The sequence below is a fragment of the Oryctolagus cuniculus genome, chromosome 17, assembly GCF_964237555.1.
Source record: "Oryctolagus cuniculus chromosome 17, mOryCun1.1, whole genome shotgun sequence".
NCBI lineage: Eukaryota > Metazoa > Chordata > Mammalia > Lagomorpha > Leporidae > Oryctolagus > Oryctolagus cuniculus.
The window spans coordinates 50,878,843-50,904,037 of NC_091448.1; the positions used below are offsets into that span (position 1 = coordinate 50,878,843).

The following is a 25,195-nucleotide window of genomic DNA, read 5'->3' on the forward strand; positions in this document are numbered from 1 at the left end:
GGACTCGGGCATCTGGGGGTTTTGGTACCCATGGGGTCCTGGGACCAATCCTCCGTGGATGCTGGGTGCCAGCTGTGTCTACCTCTGAGTGTTTGTCCTGTCAATGTTAGGCTGAAAACACATACACACAACACACACACACACACACACACACACACACACACACAAATGTGTAAATATGCAAGATTACATATGCACAACACACTATTTAGCATTGTTTCAGTTTTACTGTCAAGTAGTTTACAGATGTCAAAGACAGGCAGATAAATGAGTGTCATCCACACTCGGGTGGTGTTCCCTTTGAAGGTGGAGAACTTCCACTGAACCTCAGGATCTGAAGGCACTGTCTGGGATAGTGACTTTCTGGGTGTGTGAAAGTGCTTTCAATGGCATCATTTAATAAGGGCTCCCTGTGCTTCCAGACATTTCCACGGATTGGGATTTCCCCAAGTTGTCTTCTCTTCTGTCACCTTTGTCTTTTAAGATGCTTTTGAAAGGGAGGAAGCTTTGTGCAGACTTTTTTAGTTTGCCTGATCATGACTTTCATGGCACTATTCCTGTTACAAAAGCAATGTGGTGGGGCTGGCATCATGGCTCAGTGGCCCTGGCCTACAGCACCACTACCCTTTGTGGGCACCAGTTTAAGTACTGACTGATCCACTTCCAATCCAGCTCCCTGCTAATGTGCCTGGGAAAGCAGCAGAAGATGGCCCGAGTGCTTGGGTCTTTGCACCCATGTGGGAGACCCAGAAAAAGCTCTTGGCTCCTAGGCTCAATCTGGCTCAGTCCTGGCTGTTGTGCTCATTTGGGGAGTGAACCAGCAGATGGAGGATTTCTCTCTCTCTGTCTCTCCTTCTCTTTCTGTAACTCTTTCAAATAAATAAATGAATCTTTTTTAAAAATAAAAAGTCATAACTGAAATCAAGGAATGAAAGCATTGCATTTTGAGAGGCCCTATTAAAAAAAAGCAATATGGTGATTTTTCTTCCATATTTTGATTGGTTCTTTTTTTTAACTTTTATTTAATGAATATAAATTTCCAAAGTACAGCTTTTGGATTATAGCAGCTTTTCCCTCCATAACCTCCCTCCCACTTGCAACCCTCCCATTTCCTGCATCCTCTCCCCTTCCATTCACATCAAGATTCATTTTCAATTTTCTTTATATACAGAAGATCAATTTAGTATATATTAAGTAAAGATTTCAACAGTTTGCACCCACATAGAAACACAAAGTGAAAAATACTGTTTGAGTACTAGTTATAGCATTAAATCACAATGTACAGCACATTGAGGACAGAGATCCTACATGAGGAGTAAGTGCACAGTGACTCCTGTTGTTGACTTTACAAATTGACTCTCTTGTTTATGGCATCAGTAATCTCCCTATGCTCCAGTCATGAGTTTCCAAGGCTATGGAAGCCTTTTGAGTTCACCGACTCTTATCTTATGTAGACAAGGTCCATAGTCAGAGTGGAAGTTTTCTCCTCCCTTCAGAGAAAGGTACCTCCTTCTTTGATGGCCTGTTCTTTCCACTGGGATCTCACTCACGGAGATCTTTCATTTAGGTTTTTTTTGTTTTTGTTTTTGTTTTTTTTTCCAGAGTGTCTTGGCTTTCCATGCCTGAAATACTCTCATGGGCTTTTCAGCCAGATCCAAATGCCTTTAGGGCTGATTCTGAGGCCAGAGTGCTGTTTAGGACATACGCCATTCTATGAGTCTGCTGTGTAACCCACTTCCCATGTTGGATCATCCTCTCCCTTTTTTGTTCTATCGGTTAGTATTTTCAGACACTAGTCTTGATTATGTGATCTCTTTGATTCTTAGTCCTATCATTATGATCAATTGTGAATGGAAATTGATCACTTGGACTAGTGAGATGGCATTGGTACATGCCACCTTGATGGAATTGAATTGGAATCCCCTGCTATGTTTCTAACTCAACCGTTTGGGGCAAGTCAGCTTGAGCATGTCCCAAATTGTACATCTCTTCCCTTTCTTATTCCCACTCTTATATTTAACAGGGATCACTTTTCAGTTAAGTTTCAACACTTAAGAATAACTGTGTATTAATTACAGAATTAAACCAATAGTATTAAGTAGAACAGACATGAAAGGGTGTTGAATTTTATCGAATGCTTTCTCTGCATCAATTGAGATAATCATATGGTTTTTCTTCTGCAGTCTGTTAATGTGGTATATCACATTGATTGATTTGCGAACATTGAACCATCCCTGCATACCAGGGATAAATCCTACCTGGTCTTGGTGGATGATTTTTCTGATGTGTTGTTGTATTCTATTGGCGAGAATTTTATTGAGGATTTTTGCAACTATGTTCATCAGGGATATTGGTCTGTAATTCTCTTTCAGTGCTGCATCTTTTTCTGGCTTAGGAATTAAGGTGATGCTGGCTTCATAGAAAGAATTTGGGAGGGTTCCATCTTTTTCAATTGTTCTGAATAGTTTGAGAAGAAATGGAGTTAGTTCTTCTTTAAATGTCTAGTAGAATTCAGCAGTGAATCCATCTGGCCCTGGGCTTTTCTTTGTTGGGAGGGCCTTTATTATGGTTTCAATTTCTTTCTCAGTTATGGGTCTGTTCAGGTTTTCTGTTCAGGTTTTCTATGTCTTCCTGGTTCAATTTAGGTAGATTGCATGTGTCCAGGAGTCTATCCATTTCTGATAGTTTTCCTGTTTGCTGGCATACAACTCTTTGTAGTAATTTCTGATGATTCTTTTTATTTCTGTGGTGTCTGTTGTTACATTTCCTTTTTCATCTCTGATTTTATTGATTTGGGTCTTTTTTTCTTCTTTTTTTAGTTAGTTGGGCCAATGGGGTGTCAATTTTGTTTATTTTTTTCAAAAAACCAGCTCTTCGCTTGGCTGATTTTTTGTAATTTTTTTTGATTCAGTCCTGTTGATTTCTTCTCTGATTTTAATTATTTCTCTTCTCCTACTAGATTTGGGTCTGGTTTGCTGTAGTTTTTCTAGGTCCTTGAGATGCGCTGAAAGCTCACTTATTTGGTGCCTTTCCAATTTCTTGATGTAGGCATCTATTGCTATAAACTTTCCTCTCAATACTGCTTTTGCCATATCCATAAATTTTTGTGTTTGTTGCTTGGCATTGTGAATTCTTCTTCCCTCACTGTGGTGTTTTCTTTCATCAATTTTCCTGCAGTCTCCCACCAGGTTGCCTAGGTTACCGAATTGTAGCGTCTCTGGAGAGCACTCACGTGGCCTCCATGAGTTCTCTCACCCACCATCTCTTTTTTCCCCGCCTCAGTTCATTAGCTCTACCCTTTCACTAAATCCTAACCTCCTGGTATTTCGCCCCCCAGAGTCAGGTTTTTCTGTTTGACTGAGGGCAGGCGCAGGTCTGTCATGCTCAGCTCTGAGTTCGTGTACAGCCCTGAGGTCCCGCACAGCTCTGAGGTCGCACACCTGTTACGTATATCCAGAATGGCACCTGCTCTTTGTCTCTTGCTTGCCTTTGCAAGGTCGGCGGAGAGAGAAACTAGCCCGTACCAGTCCCCGTCCCCCCCCCCCCCCTTTTTTTCCCCTTCTCTTTTCTCCTGTAGTCAGTTTGGTGAACTTTCCCCAGCGGGGCCTCAAGCCCAGTTCCCTCTAGGCTCTGTCCGCCACTGTTTCCCCTGCCAAATGTCTCGGGTTACTGAGCTCACCTCCCCTTCCAGCGCCGATGTGTGGACTTGGAGCTGTGGGCGTCCCTGCTCTCCCCGCTGGTCGTCTGTGTCACATCCACTAGATCCGGAAGAGTTTCCTCTGCATTTTTTTCCCTCGAGCCTTTCCCTGTAATTACTGTAATTCCTCTTTTATCAGCCTATCTTTTCCCGGACTATCAGTGCGCGTCCTCACTGTTCCGCCATCTTGGCTGCGCCCTTGATTGGTTCTTAATCACGATTGACTAGCTCACACATATTAGAGCTTTATTCATTGCTAGTAGGAGTATTTTCCCCCAGGCAGTGGTCATTGGTTACAAATCACAAAAAATAACTGGGGAGCGTGATCCCCACACATTATTTTTTTCCTGTCTTTTTCACAGGAAGCCCCTTCTTCTCAGGACATCCTGGTGTTCCTCACTGGTCAGGAGGAGATTGAAGCCATGACTAAGACCTGCCGGGACATCGCAAAGCACCTCCCAGACGGCTGCCCCGCCATGCTGGTCCTTCCGCTGTATGCCTCCCTGCCCTACGCACAGCAGCTCCGGGTCTTCCAAGGGGCCCCAAAGGTGAGGGCACCACCTCTTCTGTCCAGCCCCGTGCTGGGCACCCAGACATTCTCCAGTGGGGCCTGTGTCTGCCCCCAGCTTCAGCTGTGGTGGACAGGATGGGATACTCGGCTACCAGCACAGCTGCTGAGACGGCCCAGGGATACCATGCACAGCTCCCCTGTGAGAACAGGGAAACGGCTGTGGGGGGCGGGAGGAGGAGAAAAGGCAGAAGCTCAGAGGTAAACGAAAGATTTCTTTTACTTATTTGAAAGGGAGAGAGAGAGGGAGAGACAGGGAGAGAAAAAAATCTGTCACTGGTGGTTCACTCTCCATACGGCTGCAACAGCTGGAGTTGGGCCAGGCCAAAGCCAGGAGTCCAGAACTCCATCCTCATCTACCATGTGGGTAGCAGGGGCCCAAGCACTGGGGCCATCGTCCACTGCTTTCCCAGGCACATTAGCAGGGAGCTGAATCAGAAGTGGAGTAGCTGGGGCTTGAACTGGCGCCCTGATATGTGAGCCGCATTGCAAGCAGTCATTTAACCTGCTGTACCACAAATGAGTGACTCTTCTAAGCGCCATCATAGTCCATTTATTGTGTACCTCTGCTCTGCTCACACTCATGTGCACTCACGTACACTGTGTCTCCTTCACACGGAAATCAGCAGGGTAAGGTATGGCCCCACAGGGGTCCCATGGCCCCAAGAGAGGAAGTGAGAATTGCTCAGGGGCACACAGTGAGTCAGGGCTGGGATTCTAACTCACATCCACTTGCTTCTGAATCTACGCCTGTTCCACTACACCTCACTGCCTCCGATTAAACTTCAGAACTGCAGGACCTCTGCACCCCTACCCCTGCCTCTCCTGCTTTAATGGCTGACTCGTAATGTTAGAGACTGCCGTTGACAGTGAAATCTTTCCTTGGTCATGAACGAACTAGGGAAGTTCATGGTAATGATTCGTGTGAAAACTCCTGATTTGTTTTTGTGTCATGTGACTTTTTGTTTTTTTTTTTCCCTCCTTTTAGGGCTGTCGCAAAGTGATCATTTCAACTAACATCGCAGAAACCTCCATAACCATTACAGGAATAAAATATGTGGTTGACACGGGCATGGTCAAAGCAAAGAAGTATAACCCTGGTGAGGACTTGCAGCTCGTGAGCATCTCCCCTGTGCCTGGCCAGCAACTATTGAAACCACAGCCCCACAGTCTTTCCCCCAGAGAGGCATTTTGTGTTTATAAGTTTTTTTTTTTCTTTATTTGAGAGGCAGAGTTACAGACAGAGGGAGAGACAGAGAGAAAGGTCTTCCATCCACTGGTTTACTCCCCAAATGGCCATAACAGCCAGAGCTGAGCCGATCCAAAGCCAGGAGCCAGGAGCTTCTTCCGGGTCTCCCACGTGGGTCCAGGGGCCCAAGGACTTGGGCCATCTTCCACTGCTTTCCCAAGCCATAGCAGAGAGCTGGATTGGAAGAGGAGCAGCTGGGACATAAACGGGAGCCCATTTGGGATGCCAGCTCTGCAGGCAGAGGCTTAGCCTACTACGCCACATCGACAGTCCCTGTTTGTAATTCTTGAGAGTTGGGTGGCAGGCACTGTGAGTGAGACCATCCCAAGTCCAGTCCAGTCCAGAAAGCAGAACTGAGGCAGGTGTGAGCTCAGAAGTCCAGGCAGAAAAAAAGAGCACAGGGGACAGAGGGCTGGGCCCTGGGCAGGGGGTCTGCAGCCCCATCGGAAGCTGGGCAAGAACGACAGGTCTAGGCAGGGAGAGCTCGACACCAGTCAGGGACTTGGCTATGGCTGCTTTGTGCTCTCAGGTTGCTCAGGAAGGCAACAGAGCCCCTGGGCTGGGGGGAGGCCTAACACGAGCTGCCTCCTAGGCCGGTGCAGGGAGGAGCTTGCTTGATGTCATTGTTACTCCTGTCTGTTTTATACCTTGCTTCATTCTACAGAGGATTCCAGCCAACTGGAATGTGCTCCCAGATATTTAAGTGAAGTGCTCTGCTAGGCACATGTGCCGACTTCACCTGTGAATCTCTCAGGGATGATGTACTGTCGTACATCACCTAGCCACAGGGGCTTGTTCTGAGAATTCATCATTGGGCCAACATCATAGAGGGAGCTGCACAGACTAAATGGTGTAGCTGCCTGCTCTCCTGTGCTGTATGGTTTATACCGTTGCACACGCAGTCTGTTGGTCACAGTGTTGCTGTGTGGCTCATAACCTGTGTGACAACATGGCTACTGGCACCTTTCCCAAGAAAAGTAATCTGTCTATTCCTAGGAAGCAAACTTCACATTATCTCTGTTTTATAATAGAACTGGGAGGAGGGAGAAAGCACACACACAGGTGACACGAGGCCTTTAATTTCTGAGTCATTGATAGGGGGACCACCCCTACCCCCATCCCCACCCCTGCTGGCTTCTGGAAACCATTCCAGAAGTCCTGCATCCCAGGTGACCCTCAGGCTCAGGTAGATGAGGGTGGCTGGCCATCTTCTGATCTCAGCTGAGAGCTCAGAAGCCCCGGTCCTGGCCCCTGGCTACAGTAGGAGGCTTTCTGATGTGCTGGTAGCAGGTGTCACGCAGGGCTCGCTGCAGGGCCGTGTTTCATGCTGGGGCCAAACTGCCACAGAGCAGCCTGGCTTTGGGCTTTCTCCTGCATCCCTGGCGATCTGAGGAGCATTCCTTTCAGTCAGTGCAGTGCACATGGTTTATGTGCTGAGCCAAGCAGCAACGGGGCTCCTCTGTCTCCAGACAGTGGTCTCGAGGTGCTGGCTGTGCAGCGCGTGTCCAAGACCCAGGCCTGGCAGCGCACTGGGAGGGCTGGCCGGGAGGACAGTGGCGTCTGTTACCGGCTCTACACAGAGGACGAGTTCGAGAAGTTTGAGAAGATGACGGTGCCAGAAATCCAGAGGTAGGCCCAGGGTACCTGCACTCCTGCTGCTCGCCCCACCTCTCTTCCCATTGCCCGTGTTTGTCCTCAGTGAGCGTGTGTGACTCGCAGCGGGGACGGGGGACAGGGGAGCGACCCTCTGCCGCTCTGTGTTCACAGGTGTAACCTGGCGAGTGTCATGCTTCAGCTCCTCGCCATGAAAGTCCCAGACGTGCTCACCTTTGACTTCATGTCCAAGCCATCTCCAGGTGAGTGGAGCCCAGTGTAGCACAAGGCGAGGAGTAGACCGGCAACAACAAACGGACTCTTTCAGGAAAAACAGTATTTTGAAAGAAAATCCTGGCTTCTCTGTTTCCTTCCTTCCTTCTTTCCTTCCTTCCTTCTTTCCTTCCTTCCTTCCTTCCTTCCTTCCTTCCTTCCTTCCTTCCTTCCTTCCTTCCTTCCTTCCTTCCTTCCTTCCTTCCTTTCTTTTCCTTTTAACTGAAAAAATTAATTGGAAAGAGAGAGAGGGGGTAAAAAGGTCACAGTTGTTGGAGGTAGAGGGTCCCACATCCCCCAGTCCTTAGGTTCATAGTTTTCCTCCCTCGGAACAACTACTGACCACATTCTGGTGTCTTCTAGGAAAAACCTATGCCTCTATGAGCCTGTGTGGTCTCTTAGAACAAATGGCAACATACATCGTGTGCTGTTCTGTACCCGGGTTGTTTTTTATTAAATTCCTGCAAAGGAATAGTAATAACATCAATCCTGAGTGTCCCTTACCTGTGCCTTCACAGCCCTTTGAACTCCTGCCTGGCTGCCCCCCACCTAATTCAGAGTTCTCTTGCTTTTCTTTATTGTTTACCACGTGCCTGTGTGTCCCTAACAATCTTAGGTCAGCTTGCAGGCTTACGTATTGATTGTTCAGAGTGCTCTGTTCATTCAGCATGTTTTGGAAGGTTTATCTGTGTCAGTGCATTTTCAACACTAAATGCTGTTCCATTTGTGAATTAAACAAAATGCATTTACCTATTCTGTTTCAACATACATTACTTTTGTCACATAGTATATTTTATAGATAATTCCTATCTATATGGGTATATATTACTATATCCTTAGAAATGCTTTTTTTCTTAGGGATTTGTTTGTTTATCTGAAAGACAGAGTTGAGAGGGAAAGACAAATATTCCACCTTCGGGTTCACTCCCCAGATGGCTCCAACAGCCATGGCTGGGCCAGTACAAAGCCAGGAACCTGGAACTCTGTCCGGGTCTCCCAAGTAGGTGACAGGGACCCAAGTACCTGGGCCCTGTCTGTAATTTGGCCCTTCTGTGCCTTTCCCAGTGCGTTAGCAAGGAGCTGGATCAAAAGTGGAGCACCCACACTCCACTCCTGCTGCACCACAATGGGATAAAAGATGCTTTTTCATTCTTGAAGGATTTACATAGTTCAAATGCATTTACTTGGTCCAAAATACAAAAATATTTTTAAAAAAGTAAGAAAAATAGTTAACAATGTCCTGTCCCCTTGTCTCGCCACCTCCCAGTGGTGTCTCAGGCACTTGGTATTTTTGTTGTGTGTGCCTCTGGAGACAGGGATCTCTGCTTGTCTGAGTGCATCTGCCAGTGACGTTCCTAAATGTGACGTTGCTGGGGCAAGGGGTCAGCATCTTCAAAGCCTGCATACGTAGTGCCAAGTTACAGGCCATCACCTGTAAAGGAACTGAACTAAAGACAGTGGTGTTGTGAAGAGCTTTGAACTATTGAGGGACAGTTGTGATCGTGACCTTGGCTGCTGTGCAGTGTATAATTATCAATAGCTCCCAGAAAGTGTGGAACTGACGTAACATCTTCCTCATTTGGGTTTTCTCTCTCTCTCTCTTTCTCTCTCTCTTTCTTTCTTTCTTTCTCTTTTGCTCTTTCTTTTCTTTCTTTTTAAAGGTTTATTTATTTGAAAGTCAGAGTAACATAGAGAAGGAGAGGGGTAGAGAGAGAGAGAGAGGTCTTCCATCCTCTGGTTCATTCCCCAATTGGCTGCAATGGCCGGAGCTGTGCCAATCCGAAGCCAGGAACCAGGAGCCTCCTCTGGGTCTTCCCATATGGGTGCAGGGGCCCAAGAACTTGGATCATCTTCCACTGCTTTCCCAGGCCACAGCAGAGAGCTGGGTGGGAAGTGGAACAGCCGGGATGCTGACACTGTAGGTGGCGGCTTTACCCGCTATGCCACAGCACCGGCCCCTTCTTCTTCTTCTTCTTCTTTTTTAAAGATTCATTCATTTATTTGAAAGGCAGAGTTACAGAGAGGGAGAGAGAAAGATCTTCCATCTGATGATTCACTCCTCAAATGGCTGCAGTGGCCAGGGCTGAGCCAAGCCAGAGCCAGTAGCCAGGAACTCCGTCCAGGTCTCCCATATGGGAGTGCTTGGGCCATTTTCCACTGCTTTCCCATTAGCAGGGAGCTGGATGGGAGGTGGAGCAGCTGGGACCCTAACCCATGCCCCGTATGAGTTGCAGGCGGCAGTTCAACCTGCTGTGCCACAACGCTGGCCCCGTCTTGTTTCTTTAGATCACATTCAGGCGGCCATTGCCCAGCTGGACTTGCTGGGGGCTCTGGAACATAAGGACGGCCAGCTCACCTTGACCCCGATTGGAAGGAAGATGGCAGCGTTTCCTTTAGAGCCCAGATTTGCCAAGGTAAATGATGCCTTCTCCCCCCCAGGAGAGTCCTGAGCCCAGGACATCCCAAGGAATCTTACTGTCCTCCTGAAGAGTTACTGACCCCTAGTTGGTGAGTAATACTGATATGTGAATGGGACTCAAGGATGTTAGGTCTTGGGCCCCGCCCCCGAGGGAGCTGTGGTGCCATGGGGAGGGCAGTCTCTGTTTCAAGTAGTCACGTAGCAGTCACGTGCCAGTCATGGATTTAGATGCCTGCCCTCCACTGCGGGGCACGCAGCGTCTGGAGGCTCGGAGAACCCTTGATTTACAAACGTCTCGACTTTGGCTTGCAGACCATCCTGCTGTCGCCCAAGTTCCACTGCACAGAGGAGATACTGACCATCGTCTCCCTGCTGTCCGTGGACAGCGTCCTCTACAACCCTCCTGCCCGGCGGGATGAGGTGCAGGCCGTGCGCAGGAAGTTCCTTTCCAGCGAGGGGGACCACGTCACCCTGCTCAACATCTACCGGACCTTCAAAAACCTCGGCGGCAACAAGGTGAGCCCCGCCTGCTCCTGCCGCACAGGGCAGCGCCGCCGCCGATGGGGCTCCTTTTGTGGCTGAGCCATCTACAGCCACAAGGAGGACCCGCATCATGTCAGAAGGGCCTGCGCAAGGGCGATTGTGGGGGAGGAGCATGAGTCCAGCCCTTGTCCTGCCTGTGTTTGCTTCCTGCTGTACGTGCATCGCTCGGGGAAGTGTTTGGTGCCTCCACGGCTTAGCCAGAGAGAGTTTTTCCCTGGCCTGCCCGGACTTTGTTCATAGTAGTTTTTTGTGGTGGTGATAGTTCAGTTCCTCAGACCAAGGTGAAAATGGCAATATATTATCTCATGTTGTTACAATATGGGTAACGTGTGATTAACAACTCCTGCCACAGTAGGGCTTGCTTTCATTTAAAAAGAAAAAAATCTTCCATTGAGTTAGAGCAGCTGCAAAATGTTGCTATTTTTGTCTCAGAGGACGTGTAAGGAAATAAGATTCTGCAGATGCAGTAAGTGCACTGAACTCCTTTCCTACTCTCTCCCTCCGTCAGCACCGTCCTGTGCCAGCGTGTCCTGGCTTCACGTCCCTCGGTGCTGCACGCTATAGACTGCAGTCCTCCTCTGCCCCCACAGATCAGAAATACTGGGGAGAGATGCACCTGCACTGAACATCTACAGACCTCTGGTCTTGGTTCTTCCTTAAACAGTCCAGAGTGACAGCTGCTCACCTAGCATTCACCTTGGGTTCCGTATTACAGGTGACCTGGGGGCGATGTGCGTACATGGAGGACGTGCACAGGTTACGAGCAAACACTGCCCTTTTGTGTAAGGGACTTGGGCATCCCCAGGTTTTGGTATCTGCTGGGGGTGGGGGACTGGTTCCCCACTGCTGCCAAGGGGAGGGACAGCTCTGTTCGCTTCAGCTTCTTTCCCCATCCCGTGCTGCCATAGCCATCCTGTGCAGTCTCTTTGTGCACACGAGGGAGAACCTCTAGGGCTGACACCTAAGAGTGGGCCTACTGGAACTTGGGATAGCTGTAGCCCAGCTTTCCCAGGCTGCCAGGGGGCTCCCTTTGTCCACTCCTTGGAGTAACATTTAAGACTGTCCATTTGGGCCATCCTTTCCATCTCTCTGGTTGCAATGACTTTCATTTTTGCCAAGTTAATAGTTGTAGTCTCTCAAGTACTTTTATTTTTTTTTCAAGATTTATTTATTTATTTGAGAGAGTTACAAACAGAGGGAGAGATGACAGAGAGAGAGAGGTCTTCCATCCACTGTTTCATTCCCCAAATGGCCGCAGTGGCCAGAGTTAGGCCAATCTGAAGTCAGGAGCCAGGGGCTTCTACTGGGTCTCCCACATGGGTGCAGGGGCCCAAGGACTTGGGCCATCTTCTCCTGCTTTCCCAGGCACATTAGCAGGGAGCTGGATCTGAAGTGGAGCAGCCGGGACTACCGGCTCTGATATGGGATGCTGGTGCTGCAGGCCATGGCCCAACCTGCTGCCCACAGTGCCGGCCTCTTCAAGTGCTTTAAACTATACTCCATGGATTCCCCAAGAGATTTGGAATGCTTACTGAAGTTTGGGGGTATTTATATTTTCTGTTTGGTGAGTTGTCTACTCATAATCTTTTGTCTGTTTTTCTACAGGGCTGTTGGTCTTTTTGTTACTGATTTGTAGGAGGTTTTTAAATTTTATTTATTGGGGCGGGCAATATGGCACAGAGGTTAAGGCCCCACTTGGGACAACCTGCATCCCATTCATGTCAGAATGCCAGTTTGAGTCCCAACTCCTCCGCTTCTGGTACAGCTTCCTGCTAAAGCATCCTGGAAGGTAACAGATGGTGGCTCAAGTGTTTGGGTTCCTGCCACCCATGTGGGAGACCCAGATGGGCTCCCAGCTCTTGGTTTTATTTTCTTGAAAGGCAGAGACAGAGATCTTCTACCTTCTAGTTCACTTCCCAAATGCCCCCAACAGCAGGGCCTGCGCCAGGCTGAAACTAGGAGCCAGGAACTCCATCAGGGTCTCCCACGTGAGTGGCCAAACCCTCGGCCTCCCAGGCACATTAGCAGGAAGCTGGGTCAACGTGAAGGAGCTGAGACTCAAACTGGCACACTGACACAAAAGATGTAGGCATGGCCCTGCTTCCCACAGTGCCCGCTCTGAGAGACTGAATGTATCCTAGAAGTGCTTATCCTTGATTGGCGGATATTCCAGTCTGCAGCTTTTGTCTTGCTAATTTGAAGCAAGGACATTTTTGGCTTTGCTTTCATTAGAATTATTGATATTTGCTCTTGTAGTTCATGCTTTCTGATATAAAGATGAATTCCTATATTCCTTTTGCCCTCTGAATTCAACTTTGTCCTAAAACTTTTGTTAAATTGGTTTCTCTAGAGAAATGAGAGGATTATGATATCTTTTTTCCTCCTATTCAGGATTGGTGCAAAGAGAATTTTGTCAACAGCAAGAATATGATGCTGGTAGCCGAAGTCAGAGCACAGTTGAGGGAAATCTGCTTAAAGGTATTGTGACCTTCTGGGGCTCTTTAGGGTACTAAGTTGCCACTTTTTTTGGGGGGGGGATAAAAAAATATTTTTATATTATTGCCAATGATTACAAAAGGAAGTCTCTCATTAAGGAAACTATTTTAGTCTACTTCCTGATAACTCTTCTTTTTGTTGCATCTTTTACATAGTTACATTGTATGTATAATTTATACTCAGTTTTATAAACTTTCTGTGTTTTCCAGTGTTACTAGAACTTTTTTAGTGAGAATCTCTTTGTTGCTTTTCTCGGGGACTAAAGCAGTATGTAGTTGTTAAATACTGACACAGGGCAGAACGTGGTGGTTCCTGCTGCAGCAGAGGCCTCGTGATCCTGCCCCGTAGAGATAACTTGTCTGTGTACACAGACACATGGGTTTATGTATCACATTTCCCTTTAACAGAAATGTGGGGGCAAGCATTTGGGGCAGTGGTTAAGGTGCTGCTGGGGAGGCCCACATCCCACGTGGGAGAGCCTGGTCTGAGTGCCAGCTCCTCTGCTCCTCATCCAGCTTCCTGCTCACGCACACCCTGGGAAGCAGCGGTGACGGCTCAAGTATCTGGGTCCCTGCCAGCCGTGCGGGAGACCAGGATTGAGTTCCTGGTTCCTGACTTCCAGATGACCCAGAACCAGCTGTTGCAAGCATCTGGGGAGTGAACCAGCAGATGAAAGATCTCTCTCTCTGTCTCTGTGTTGCTCTGCCTTTCAAATAAAGTGAAAATAAATTTGTAAAATTTTAAAATAAAAAAGCAAAAAAAACCACCAAAAAGCCCAATGTATTACACATGTTCTATAGCTTGTACTATGTATACTTCTTCCTTTTTTTTTATTTTTAAAGTTTTATTTATTTATTTGAAAGTCAGTGTTAGAGAAAGAGGAAGAGGGAAAGAGAGAGAAAGAAAGATAGCCATCTTCCATCTGCTGGTTCAGTCCCCAGATGGCAATGGCTGTGGCTAGCCCAGGCCGAAGCCAGGGGCCTGGGACTCCATCCCGGTCTCCTACATGGGTGACGTGGACCATCTTCTGCTGCTTTCTCAGGTGCATTAACATGGAGCTGGTTCAGAAGTGGAGCAGCCAGTACTTGAACCCACACTCATATGGGATGCAGGGGTCCCAGGTGGCGGTTTAACCTGCTGTTGCACAGTGCTATCAGCGAAGGGGAAAGGCTCCCCCAACCCCGGCACGTCCCAGTGAAGACTTGGGCGAGGGGCTGGGGCCCCCAACCTGCCTGTGGGCTGGGCGCTCAGAGGAATGTCTCCCTCTCAGTCCTCGTTCCCCCCCGGCCATGGTTTTCCTGTCTTCAGTCCGCCCGTGCTGAGCCCTAAGACACGTGAGGAGACCACCCCTCCGTGTCGGTGTCTATGTTGGGCACACGGTAGACCAGAGCTGTGCCGTGGGCCTTGTTGCTGCCACCCACTAGGTCGTGCCGAGCGGTGTTGGTCACTGGGGTCCTTTTCATCTCTCACTTTGTCCTGAAACAGATGTCGATGCCCATGGCGTCCTCCCGAGGGGACATGGAAAGCGTCCGCCGCTGCCTGGCCCACAGCCTCTTCATGAACACCGCCGAGCTTCAGCCCGACGGCACCTACGCCACCACGGACACCCACCAGCCGGTGGCCATCCACCCGTCGTCTGTCCTCTTCCACTGCAAGCCAGCCTGCGTCGTGTACACAGAGCTGCTGCACACCAACAAGTGCTACATGCGCGACCTCTGTGTTGTGGACGCCGAGTGGCTGTACGAGGCTGCCCCCGAGTACTTCAGGAGGAAGCTGAGGACAGCCAGAAACTGAGCCGCTCAGGGTGCTGTCCATGCTGCTCCTGCCCGGGCCTTGGACGCCCGCTGCCCTCACGGCAGGCTCTCCGGTTGGCCCCTGGGGCAGCTGCGCGTCTCCACACAGCTGAGCGTGCCTGGCTTCCAGAAGCAGGAAGCTCAGCCTGGACTGTGTGCATGTGGACCTGCACTTACTGTGCTTTTGGTTCCTGCCGGTGACTGCAGGGGGCTCGTTTCCTCATCTGCCAAGTGGGGGTCATAAGACTTTTTTTTTCCCCCAAAGATTTATTTATTTATTTGAGAGGCAGAATTGCAGAGAGAGGGAGAGACAGAGAGAGAGAGGTCTTCCATCTGCTGGTTCATTCCCCAAATGGCTGCAATAACGAGGGCTAGGCCAATCCAAAGCCAGGAGATTCTTCCCGGTCTCCCATGTGGGTGCAGGAGCCCAAGCACTTGGGCCATCTTCCGCTGCTTTCCCAGGCCATTAACTGGGAGGTGGATCAGAAGAGGAGCAGCTAGGACTTGAACCCATGCCCATATTGGATGCTGGCTCCTCAGGCGGAGGCTTAACCTTCTACGCCACAGTGCCAGCCCTTATAAGAATTCTCACTCACAGGATTGGGCCATGAAGTGTAGAGAACATGGATGGAAATTACCCAGAGCCATGCCCGGCATGGGCTACACTTCCGATGAGTCGTGAGCCATTATGCTTAACCTTGCTGCTCACTACCCAGTGTAAGCGAAGTACAACAAAACCCCCTGCATTCTTGGGACCAAAGCGGGCCTTCTGGAAGGAGGCTGCCATTGGGGGTTGCCGTGCCTGGATGCTGTCCCTGGTCCTATTTGAAGGTCTGTCTGTGGGAGACTGAAATAGCAGCCCTAAGACATGGCGTGCTGTGGGCGGTTCTGGAGGAGGTGCTGTTGTCTGTCACCTACTGGGGTGGCCGTCTGTGTGGAACCTCCGGTCTTAGGATGCGCGCTGCCCTGTGTCTGCCTCCAGGCAGGGGCCACTAAAGGAGTCCCCCGACCCTCGTGCCTCCCTGGCACAGATCCCCATCAGTGGTTTTGGAGGACGTGTACATTTCCTAGGCAAAGGCCAATTTGTATCTTGTGAATATATCAAGTACAGGCATGGGAAACTGACCGCAGGGCCTCCCACATACCCAGCTGTGGTTTTCCCTCTGAAGGAGCCCCGGGCCTCCTGTGAGCCTGAGGAATGGCCAGCCCTGTGCTCCTTTCCAGCTGCTGCTCCTTGGGCAGGCCCCTGGTCAGAGCTGCCAGGGATAGGGCGCGAGGGGCACTGTGCTTGATCAGTGAGAACCCAGAGAGCGACAGTCCCTCCCCCATGTCTGGTGTGTTGTTGTTTTTTGTTTTAAGAAGTCTTTTTTGTTGTTGTTTTAAGAAGTCTTTTTTTTTTTTTTTTTTTTAAAGATTTATTTTATTTATTTGAAAGGCAGAGTTACAAAGAGAGGCAGAGAGGTCTTCCATCTGGTTGTTCACTCCCCAAATAGCCACAACGACCCGGAGTCTGGAACTCCATCTCAGTCTCCCACGTGGGAGGCAGAGGCCTGAGCACTTGGGCCACCTCCCGCTGCTTTCCCACCGGCATTAGCAGGGAGCTGGTTTGGAAATGGAGCGGCCAGGACTGGAACCAGTGTTCATATGGGGTGCCTGTGTTGCAGGCAGTGGTCCTTACATTGCAGTTTAGTTATTCGCTGTGATCTTTTTTTCCTTCTTCGTAGGAAGTCGGGGGCAGTGTGGCTTTGCTCCTTCCCGACTGCCCAGCCCTTGTTGTCTGCGTTTGTTGGGGGGACATTGAGGGTCTCCACAGTCTCTTCCTGTCCAGATATTTTGAGAAGGGAAAGACACTAAAGGTTCTTCTCAGCTATGTCATCATCAAAAACAAATGCTCTTTCCCCAGGGAGAGTCTGGCCTGGCAAGATCTGTCCTCTTATTGTGTGGCATTTTGTCACTGTTTACCAAATGCGTCATCTGGCTGATAAGCAGGGAGCAGACCTGCCTTAGAGGCTCTGCAAAGACAGCGCAGTCTCCACCCTGGGGCAGGGGGGGAGCGAGGGGCACCCCCACTGCAGCGTCTCAGCTGTCTCCAGATGTGTGTGTCCAGTCCCGCCCTGTCAGCATGTGTGCCCGAGCCACCAGCCCTCACTCAACACTCAGGTTTTCAGCCAGGTTTCCGGGGTGTCAGCACATGTGGTTTAGTTGTGGTAACAGTGGTCACATGTAGATGAAATGGGATGTGACTGATCCTATATACCTCACCTCACAGTGTGGCTTTTCCACACGTTGCTGACTTTCTGGAGTTTTCCAGAAAGTTCTTTCTGTTTTGTTTTTAGTGTATTTTTCTCATTCATTTAATAGAAAGCAAGGATGTTTAGCCGAAGCTGACGAAAGAAATATAATGTATTTTAAATAAAACATTGGTCATTCTGTTAAAAAGAAATGGGGGGTGGGGGATAATTTATTAGGCTCCTCAGCAAATCCTCTAGCGAGAGGTATTCTCCAGGTCAGGTAAAACTCACCTTGCGTAATTTATATCCGGCTTAAGCACCCGAGAAGTTTCCAGAGACTCATGTTCTTCTCCGGGGGGCAGAGGATGCAAACAGCTTCTAAGTAGCTTTCATGTTTCAGTACAGAAATATGTTTACCCCTGTAACACTGAGGTAGTTTTTAATATAGTATTTAGTTTTCTATTGGGCTTTTAAGGAAGTTATTTTTTTATCATAGCTGCTCAGGGATGAATCCAGGTTGGAAAGCCCACCCTAGCTCCACGTCACTAACACAGAAATAAGACCTGTCTGTCGAGCTGCAGGGGATGCTACACCTTAAACTTAGCGCTTTCACAGTGACACTGCACCATAGCCCCGAGCTACCCTTTCCCACCTCCTCTGAGCGGCTGTGTGCAAACAGTGTCCTCAAGCAGGCGGCGTGGGGCGTGGCTCAGGCGGCTGTCCTGCTTACATCATCACAGAGGGTGAAACGTGGGGTAGGGCACCTTTCCTTACAAGGGCGAGGACCCCAATCCCTGTCCTTGATAAAAAGCTTTCATGCTGCAAACCTGCTGACTGGGAAGGAGATGCCAGATGAGGACAAGGTTTTGCTCGGGGAGGGAAATTGCACTGTGATACCTAAATCCTCCGTCCACTACGGATGTGGCCATGCATCTCTGACACCAGTGCTTTAGCATAAGAGAAAGCACGGGCCCCGTGGGCGAGAATGTTATGTTGTATTTCATAAGAATATTGTAACCTGCAGAGAAATCCCGAGGGAGGGAAAAAATCAGGTTGGCTCAGGCGTACGTTGTATTTTGAGTCTTAAATAAAGCTATGAAAAGATCAACTCCTGTGTATATATATAATGCTCACATTCGCACCTGACTAGCAAGTGTCCATTGAGAACAAGTCTTGTACATGATGCATGTCCCTTCTTTCTTGTGTGTCCTTGCCCTTATTCACAGAAAGCTGTTTTGAAAATATTAAGTATTAGCCTTACGATTGCCACAAAGCTAGGGAGACATTTTCTTGGTACCTTCCACACCCTGGCGAGTGCAGAACCAGATGTTAGCCATGGCTTCTGGCTCCCGGCAAAATGACTTTGCCTGAGAACTTGGATGCAAGGCCGGAGGGAGCAGGTGAAGCCAGTCACGAGAGGTTAACCATGGGCACCGCGCCTCGCGCCTCTGGGTCTCACCTGGCTGCAGTGAGGGGAGTCAGCCAGGCAAGCGAGCAAAGCCAGGGCTTGATGCACACGAGAGAGCAGAGAAGGCCTGCGAGAGGTGTGCTGCCGTCGAGTGTGGAGGACGTGTGCAAGCCTGGCGCGCTCTGAGAATTAACCACAAAGCTCTGCGCACCAGACCCCAACACACTCCCGGGGCGGTCCAGGAATCCGGATTCGAGGCTGCACCGGCGGTCCCCGGCAGAGGGCGCCATCCGGCCCGCGGTGCCTTCGGTCTTTGGAGCGCCGGCGGCGGGAGACGCTTCCGGGCGAGGGCGGGCTTCCGGCGGCGGGAGGTCACTTGGGCGCTTTGGCCCGGGTCGTCCGTCGCCGCCGCACGTGTCTGACGCCGTCCGCGCGATGCTACCGCTGCTTCGCTGCGTGCCCCGCGCCCTGGGCCCCGCCGTCGCCGGCCTCCGCGCCGCGGCCCCGGCCCCGCCGCTCCGGCCGCTGCTGCTGCCCGCGCCCCGGCCTTGCGCCCGGCCGTTCGGGCTGCTCAGCGTGCGCGCGGGCTCGGTGCGGCGGCCCGGCCTCCTGCGGGCTCGCGAGCCCTGCTCCTGCGGCTGCGGCGCGCTGCACACGGAGGGTGAGGGGCTCGCGCGTGGCGTGGGGGACCTGATTCCCGACGGCGACTGACAGCACCGCTCCCCGGCTCCCCCGGCCCCGGGTGCGGTTTGGGGGGTGGGGTGCTGCGGCGCTCGTGACGGAATTGGCTTCTCCGGGCGAGCGGATGCAGCTGCCCGCTTCCAGGCCGGATAGCGTTGGGGAGGCGAGGCGGATGCCGGGCAGAGGGCGGCGGTCCCCGGGTCCCCGGGTCCCCGGGTCCCTGTCGGGTGCTTGGCGCTCCTTGACGTCTCCGCGATTCCTCCCCAGGAGATAAAGCCTTTGTGGATTTCCTTACCGACGAGATTAAGGAGGAGAAGAAAATCCAGAAGCATAAAGCCCTTCCCAAGATGTCTGGAGGCTGGGAGCTGGAGGTGAACGGCACAGAGGCTAAACTCGTGCGCAAAGTGGCCGGGGAGAAGTAAGTGCACGGCGCGCCCCGGGGTGCGCGGCGTGGGGCGGCCTCTGGCTCGGGACCCTAAGCTCGCTGGAGCCACATGTCAGCCACCCCGTGTGACTTCACAGCGGGACCCTTCCGCAGCCGCCCTGTCCCTTCTTCCCCCTCCGGCCCCTTGAAACCGCCAAGCTGCCTTCTCTGGATTTGCCTGTGTGGGACATTTTGTGTGAGTGGGAGTCATGCAATATGTGGCCATTTGTGTCTACCTCCCCCCCCCCCCCCAAGATTGATTTATTGGCTTGAAAGGTAGAGTTAGAGACGTCTTCCATCCACCCCAACAGCCAGAGCTGGGCCAAGCTGGAGCCAGGAGCCAGGCAGCAGGCACTTTTTCCATGTCCTCCCACGTGGGTGCAAGGGTCCAACACTTGGGCCAGCTTTTTTTTTTTTTTTTTTTAAGATTAATTTATTTGAGAGGCAGAGAGTAAGAGAATTACAGAGAGAAGGTTACAGAGAGGCGTCTGAGCAGGGAGCTGGATCCAAAGCAGAGCAGCCTATGGGTGCCAGCGTTGTAGGCAGCAGCTTAGCCAGCTGTGCCACAACACTGTCACCCCCGCACCCCCGTTGTTTTTGAGGTTCATTCATACTAGTAATAGCATGTACCAATAGTTAGCTTTTTTAATGACAACATAATATTTCATTATGTGGATATGCTAGATTTTATTTATGTAAGGAAATGGGAGACAGACCAGAGGAGACAAGATACGAAGTCAACGGCCAAAATCAATTAAGAAGAAAAATGGGAGCCAGCGCTGTGGCATAGCACGCTAAGCTGCCACCTGCGGTGCCTGCATCCCATATGGGTGCCGGTTCAAGTCTTGGCTGCTCCACTTCTGACCCAGCGCCCTGTTTCTGCTCCTGGGAAAGCAGCGGAAAATGGCTCAAGTGCTTGGGTCCCTGCACCCACATGGGAGGCCTGGAAGAAGTTCCTGGTTTCCATCTGGCCATTGTAGCCATTTGGGGAGTGAACCAGCAGATGGAAGATCTCTTTCTAACTCTGTCTTTCAAATACAATAAATAAATCATAAAGGAAAAAAAAAAAGACAAGTGAATTTGCAAAGATGGCCAACCACTGGCATGCGCACAGACAGAACACGTGGCCGAGAGAGCAGGAATTTATTTACGGGCTGGATTTAAATAGCATAGGCCTGATAAGGGCCATGAGGTGCAGTGGAGCTGAGCTAGCTTTTCTATGGAATGCAGAATGCAGAGGGTAGGGTGGGCAACAGTACAGGGCGTAGGACTGAGCTGGTCTCTTGAAGGAAGGTAAAGGGTCCCTCAGGCAAAGAGCCACAATGCCTGAGGCTCATGTCCTTGTTCTGTCAGTTATCCATTCATTTGTTGGCAGGCATTTGACAGGGTTCTATTTACTTTGTGATTCTGGTTTTTTATTTATTTATTTTTTTAATTTTATTTATCTGACAGATAGTTATAGACAGAGACAGAGAGAAAGGTTTTCCTTCCGTTGGTTCACCCCCCAAATGGCTGCTACGGCCGGCGCTGCGCCAGTCCGAAGGCAGGAGCCAGGTGCTTCTCCTGGTCTCCCATGGGGTGCAGGGCCCAAGCACTTGGGCCATCCTTCACTGCCTTCCCGGGCCACAGCAGAGAGCTGGCCTGGAAGAAGGGCAACTGGGACAGAATCTGGCGCCCCGACCGGGACTAGAACCCGGTGTGCCAGGCGCCGCAATGCAGAGGATTAGCCTATTGAGCCACAGCGCCGGCCTTTACTGTCGTTTTGAAAGACAGATAGCTCCCATGTGCTACTTCACTCCCTAAATATTGAAATGTCCAGGTATAGGCTACGCTGGAGCTGGGAGCTGAATCCAGGTTACCAGGTTATTGCCTTAAAGGTGGGCTTTAGATATTCTGGGTGCAGTTCCCCTTATCAGACACAGGGTGTGCAAGTGTTTTCTCCCATCCTTGGGTGTTTTTTTCCTTTCCCTATGTTATTGGTATTGACATACACTTTTTTTAGTTATTGTTTGACTACACCAAGTGAACTATTTTTTTAAAGATTTATTTATTTATTTGAAAGAGTTACGCAGTCACTCCCCAGTTGGCCACAACGACCAGAGCTGTGCCAATCCAAAACCAGGAGTCAGGAGCTTCTGCGTCTCCCACATGGGTGCAGGGGCCCAAGGACTTAAGCCATCTTCTATTGCTTTCCCAGGCCATAGCAGAGAGCCAGGTATGGAGTGGAGCAGCCGGGTCTCAAACTGGCGCCCATATGGGATGCCTGCACTGCAGGCCAGGGCGTTGACCCGCTGTGCCAAAGCACAGGCCCCAACATACACTTCTAATTTTGATGAAGCTCAATTTACTGGGTTTTGTTTTTTGTGTATGTGGGCTTTTTTTTTGTTTTTTTGTCATTTGTGCTTTTTTGACATCACATTTGACAAACTGTTGGGTAACCAAAGTTTCTAGATATTTATGCCCGGATTTACTTGTAAGAGGAGTTTAGCTCTTTAGGCCCGTGATCACTTTGAGTCAACTTTTGTGTACAGTGTGAAGTGTAGGGTTCTGATGCTTTTTCCCCTAGGGTGCAGGGGTTTCGCCCATACACAGTGTCAGTTGACGACTGAAGCTTCACTTGAACTTTTCTTCCGGTTTTCGTAGCCAGTTTGGGGCCGTTAGAAATGATACCCTGATGAACAGTGCTGTGTTTCTGTGTCGAGGAACTCAGCTTGGTCAGCGTGGTTGCAGATAGTTTCTGGGGCTGAGCCTCAGCCTGCCGCTGTTGCCTTGGGAAGGAGCAGCCCGTTAGCTGAGCAGTGGTGTGCAGGGTGCGGGGTCTGCGCTGCCCAGCCACACCTGGTCTACCCCACTGTCACAGGGATTGTGACTCAACCTTCGGAACATGGAATGTCACGAGGATTCTTGTACCTTACGGTTGTCATGTGTTGGTGTTCCAGCCCGTGGGATGAGTCCACAGTGAACGCACTGTCCTTTGCCTGGCCTTGTCTTCCAGGGCGCAGGCCTGCTCTGAGTCCTCAGGTGTATCCCCGCAGTGTGCCTTCCCTTCCTCCCAGCGGCAGATTTTGTCATGGAGAAAGCTTTTTTTTTTTTTTTTCTTTTTAAAGACTTGTTTGTTTGAAAGGTAGAGTTGTAACTCCGGTTTACTCCCAGATGGCCACAACAGCTGAGGCTGGGCCAGGCTGAAGCCAGGAGCTTCCTTCAGGTCTCCCTCATGAGGGGCAGGGGCCCAAGCAGTAGGGTCATCTTCCACTGCTTTTCCCAGGCCATTAGCAGGGAGCTAGCTCGGAAGTAGAGCTACTCCACGAACCAGTGCCCGTATTGGATGCTGGCATCATAGGCAACGCCCTATCCTGTTGTGCCACACCACCAGCCCCGAGAAAAGCTCCTAGAGGGGCTTCTGTTCCATCCCCCCAGCTTCTTATCTGCTCACTTTCACGATACCCCACCCCAGTGAGCAGTGTCAGCTGGTGGTAGGTAACCAGCAGGCGCTAGCCTGATGGGAGGAGCTGGTGCATGGCGTCATCACTTGGAGCTCTGCACATGGAGGTGTGCTGGAGACCTGCTCCCTCTTAGGGCTGGATGTGGGTACCCAGCCTCTGTCCACTTCTGCCAGTGTAGACTGTCAGCTGGTGAAGGGGAAACATCGTTCCTATCAGATTGTTTCTGTGTAGCAGGCCTCCATACCTAACGGCTAGACTACTCCACTACAACTGGACCATGTCTGTTGCGTTTCTTTTGACTTTGTAGGATCACTGTCACTTTCAACATCAACAATAGCATCCCACCAACCTTTGATGGTGAGGAGGAGTCCTCCCAAGGACAGAAGGCTGAGGAACAGGAGGTAAGCTCGTAATATCGTGCCCAGTCTGTGCCTCAGCTCCCCCAGGGGCCTAGAGAAACACCAGGTTTTCTTGTTTTTGTTTTCAAAGATTTATTTGAAAGCAGACTGACAGGGACAAAGATCTTCCATCCTCTGGTTTACTTCCCACATGGCTACAGCAGTCAGGGCTGGGCCAGGCTCAAGCCAGAAGCTCCATCCAGGACGTCACCCATGTGCCAGGCCCATTAGCAGATAGCTGGACCAGGAGTGGAGGAGCTAAGAGCCTGTGGACAGGAAGCAGAACTGAGTCCTTCCCATGACGGGGAGATGTGTGCTATCAGAAATCACCGTTTTCTTTTCCCCGGGGGAGGATGTTCCTAAGTCAGAAGCTGGTGGAAAGCACCAGTCACCTGGCCAGAGTAGGAAAGCCAGGGGCAGCAGAGATGGCATCACTTGGCCAGGTGCGATCTTGGCTTGCCGGCCGTATCGGTGGGAGCTGGGGGTGTCTGGTTTTCTGACATTTTAGGAAGTGGTATACTCAGCCCGGAAGCCCGCCAGTATGAAGGCCAGAGGGTCTCTGACCTTCTGACCGAGTTGTCTCACGCGCCTGCAAGGAGAGCCCAGCTCCCTGAGCGCTTCCATCTCAGCCGCCTGGACTGGCAGCTCCCTGACTTTGGGCTTGGTCTGCTCCTGTCACTGAGGGCCGGGCACGCCAGCCTCTGACCTGGGCTGTAACAGACTCCTGAGACAGCCAAGCCGGAAAGAGATCTTGGCTGTGTGGCTGGCTTTGCAGTGTGTGGGTGCAGAAATGGGTTCAGGAAGTAGAGAGATCTGAGTCTCAGTTGAGTGCATAGAGCTGGGGCTGGAATGCAGGTTTAAAGTGAGTGTAAAGGGCTAAATATCATCCTGACAGGGGTGGCCATCAGATGCTCAGAAGCGTTGGAGGCCTGGCCTGGGCTCTGACCCCTTCCTATAGTGGCACACGCAGACGTGTTTTTGTTTCCTCAGCCTGAACTGACATCAACTCCGAATTTCGTGGTTGAAGTTATAAAGAATGATGGCAAGAAAGCCCTCGTACTGGACTGTCACTTCCCGGAGGATGAGGTGGGTAGAACGGAGTGTGGGCCCTTGACACCCAGGGAGATGAGGGGTGCCTCCTGGGACTAGCAGACACCTGTGGGAGACTGTGGCTTAGAGCAGCAAAGCACGGGAGACAGGTGGCGCGTGGAAGTCAGCTCAGGGTAAAGCTGGGGTTTCACACTAGAAGTGCTCCCTTTTCCGTGCACCTGTCTGGCTTGTCCTGAAAAACCCGTGTTTCCTGGAACACTGTTCCTTCCCAGGTCGGACAAGAGGAGGAGGCTGAGAGTGACATTTTCTCCATCAGGGAAGTTAGCTTTCAGGCTTCCGGCGAGTCTGAGTGGAAGGACACCAACTACACACTCAACACAGACTCCCTGGACTGGGTGAGTGACAGGGTGGGGTGCTCTTGGGCCTTGTAGGGGAGCGTCCTGCCTTGTTCAAGGAGAGAAAGCAGCATTGTCATTAGTGGGCATTACACAGTGTAACACACTGTTTTCCGCAGGCCTTGTATGACCACCTGATGGATTTCCTGGCAGACCGAGGGGTGGACAACACTTTTGCAGATGAGCTGGTGGAGCTCAGCACCGCCCTGGAGCACCAGGAGTACATAACTTTCCTTGAGGACCTCAAAAGTTTTGTCAAGAGCCAGTAGAGTAGGGACAGTGAAACTTGTCTGGCAGGCTGTGGCCAGCGAACAGAACCTGCTCTGACCCCCAGACACCCGTGCGTTGCGACGGTTACCATCCCAATATCATGGAAAATAACATTTAAATTATTACTGTTGCACTCTCATTTTTTTCTGTACAAACTTATTCTAGATTTTTATATAACATACAATGATGGACAATAAATTTGGTTTTATCTCCTCCAAGGTACTTCGTTTTTTCTGTTCCTTGACTTTCAACCTAGACCACGAA

The 25,195-nt window shown here is 50.6% G+C and overlaps 2 protein-coding genes across 2 annotated transcripts in view; both read left to right on the forward strand.

Annotated features, from left to right (window-relative positions):
- The window catches only part of DHX33 (DEAH-box helicase 33), a 28,832-nt gene extending 10,862 nt beyond the window's left edge, over positions 1 to 17,970 (forward strand). Inside the window, exons 5-12 of the mRNA XM_008270848.4 lie at positions 4,060 to 4,245; positions 5,254 to 5,365; positions 6,984 to 7,143; positions 7,282 to 7,370; positions 9,667 to 9,794; positions 10,112 to 10,315; positions 12,734 to 12,820; positions 14,324 to 17,970. Coding sequence (XP_008269070.4) covers positions 4,060 to 4,245; positions 5,254 to 5,365; positions 6,984 to 7,143; positions 7,282 to 7,370; positions 9,667 to 9,794; positions 10,112 to 10,315; positions 12,734 to 12,820; positions 14,324 to 14,632 — 1,275 coding nt within the window. The 3' untranslated portion in view covers positions 14,633 to 17,970. The remainder of the gene's footprint in view (positions 1 to 4,059; positions 4,246 to 5,253; positions 5,366 to 6,983; positions 7,144 to 7,281; positions 7,371 to 9,666; positions 9,795 to 10,111; positions 10,316 to 12,733; positions 12,821 to 14,323) is intronic.
- Positions 17,971 to 18,617: 647 nt separating this feature from the next.
- C1QBP (complement C1q binding protein) lies at positions 18,618 to 25,149 on the forward strand. Its single transcript, XM_051825325.2, has 6 exons — positions 18,618 to 18,931; positions 19,219 to 19,369; positions 23,126 to 23,219; positions 24,207 to 24,302; positions 24,539 to 24,661; positions 24,781 to 25,149. The coding sequence occupies exons 1-6, from the start codon at positions 18,706 to 18,708 to the stop codon at positions 24,928 to 24,930; spliced, it is 840 nt and encodes a 279-aa protein (XP_051681285.2). The 5' UTR covers positions 18,618 to 18,705; the 3' UTR covers positions 24,931 to 25,149.
- Positions 25,150 to 25,195: the final 46 nt, after the last annotated feature.

Coding starts and splice junctions, on each gene's coding strand:
- C1QBP (XM_051825325.2), top strand. CDS start 18,706: ATGCTACCGCTGCTTCGCTGCGTGCCCCGCGCCCTGGGCCCCGCCGTC. Junction 18,932..19,218: donor CGGCGCGCTGCACACGGAGG/GTGAGGGGCTCG, acceptor ATTCCTCCCCAG/GAGATAAAGCCTTTGTGGAT. Junction 24,662..24,780: donor ACACAGACTCCCTGGACTGG/GTGAGTGACAGG, acceptor TGTTTTCCGCAG/GCCTTGTATGACCACCTGAT.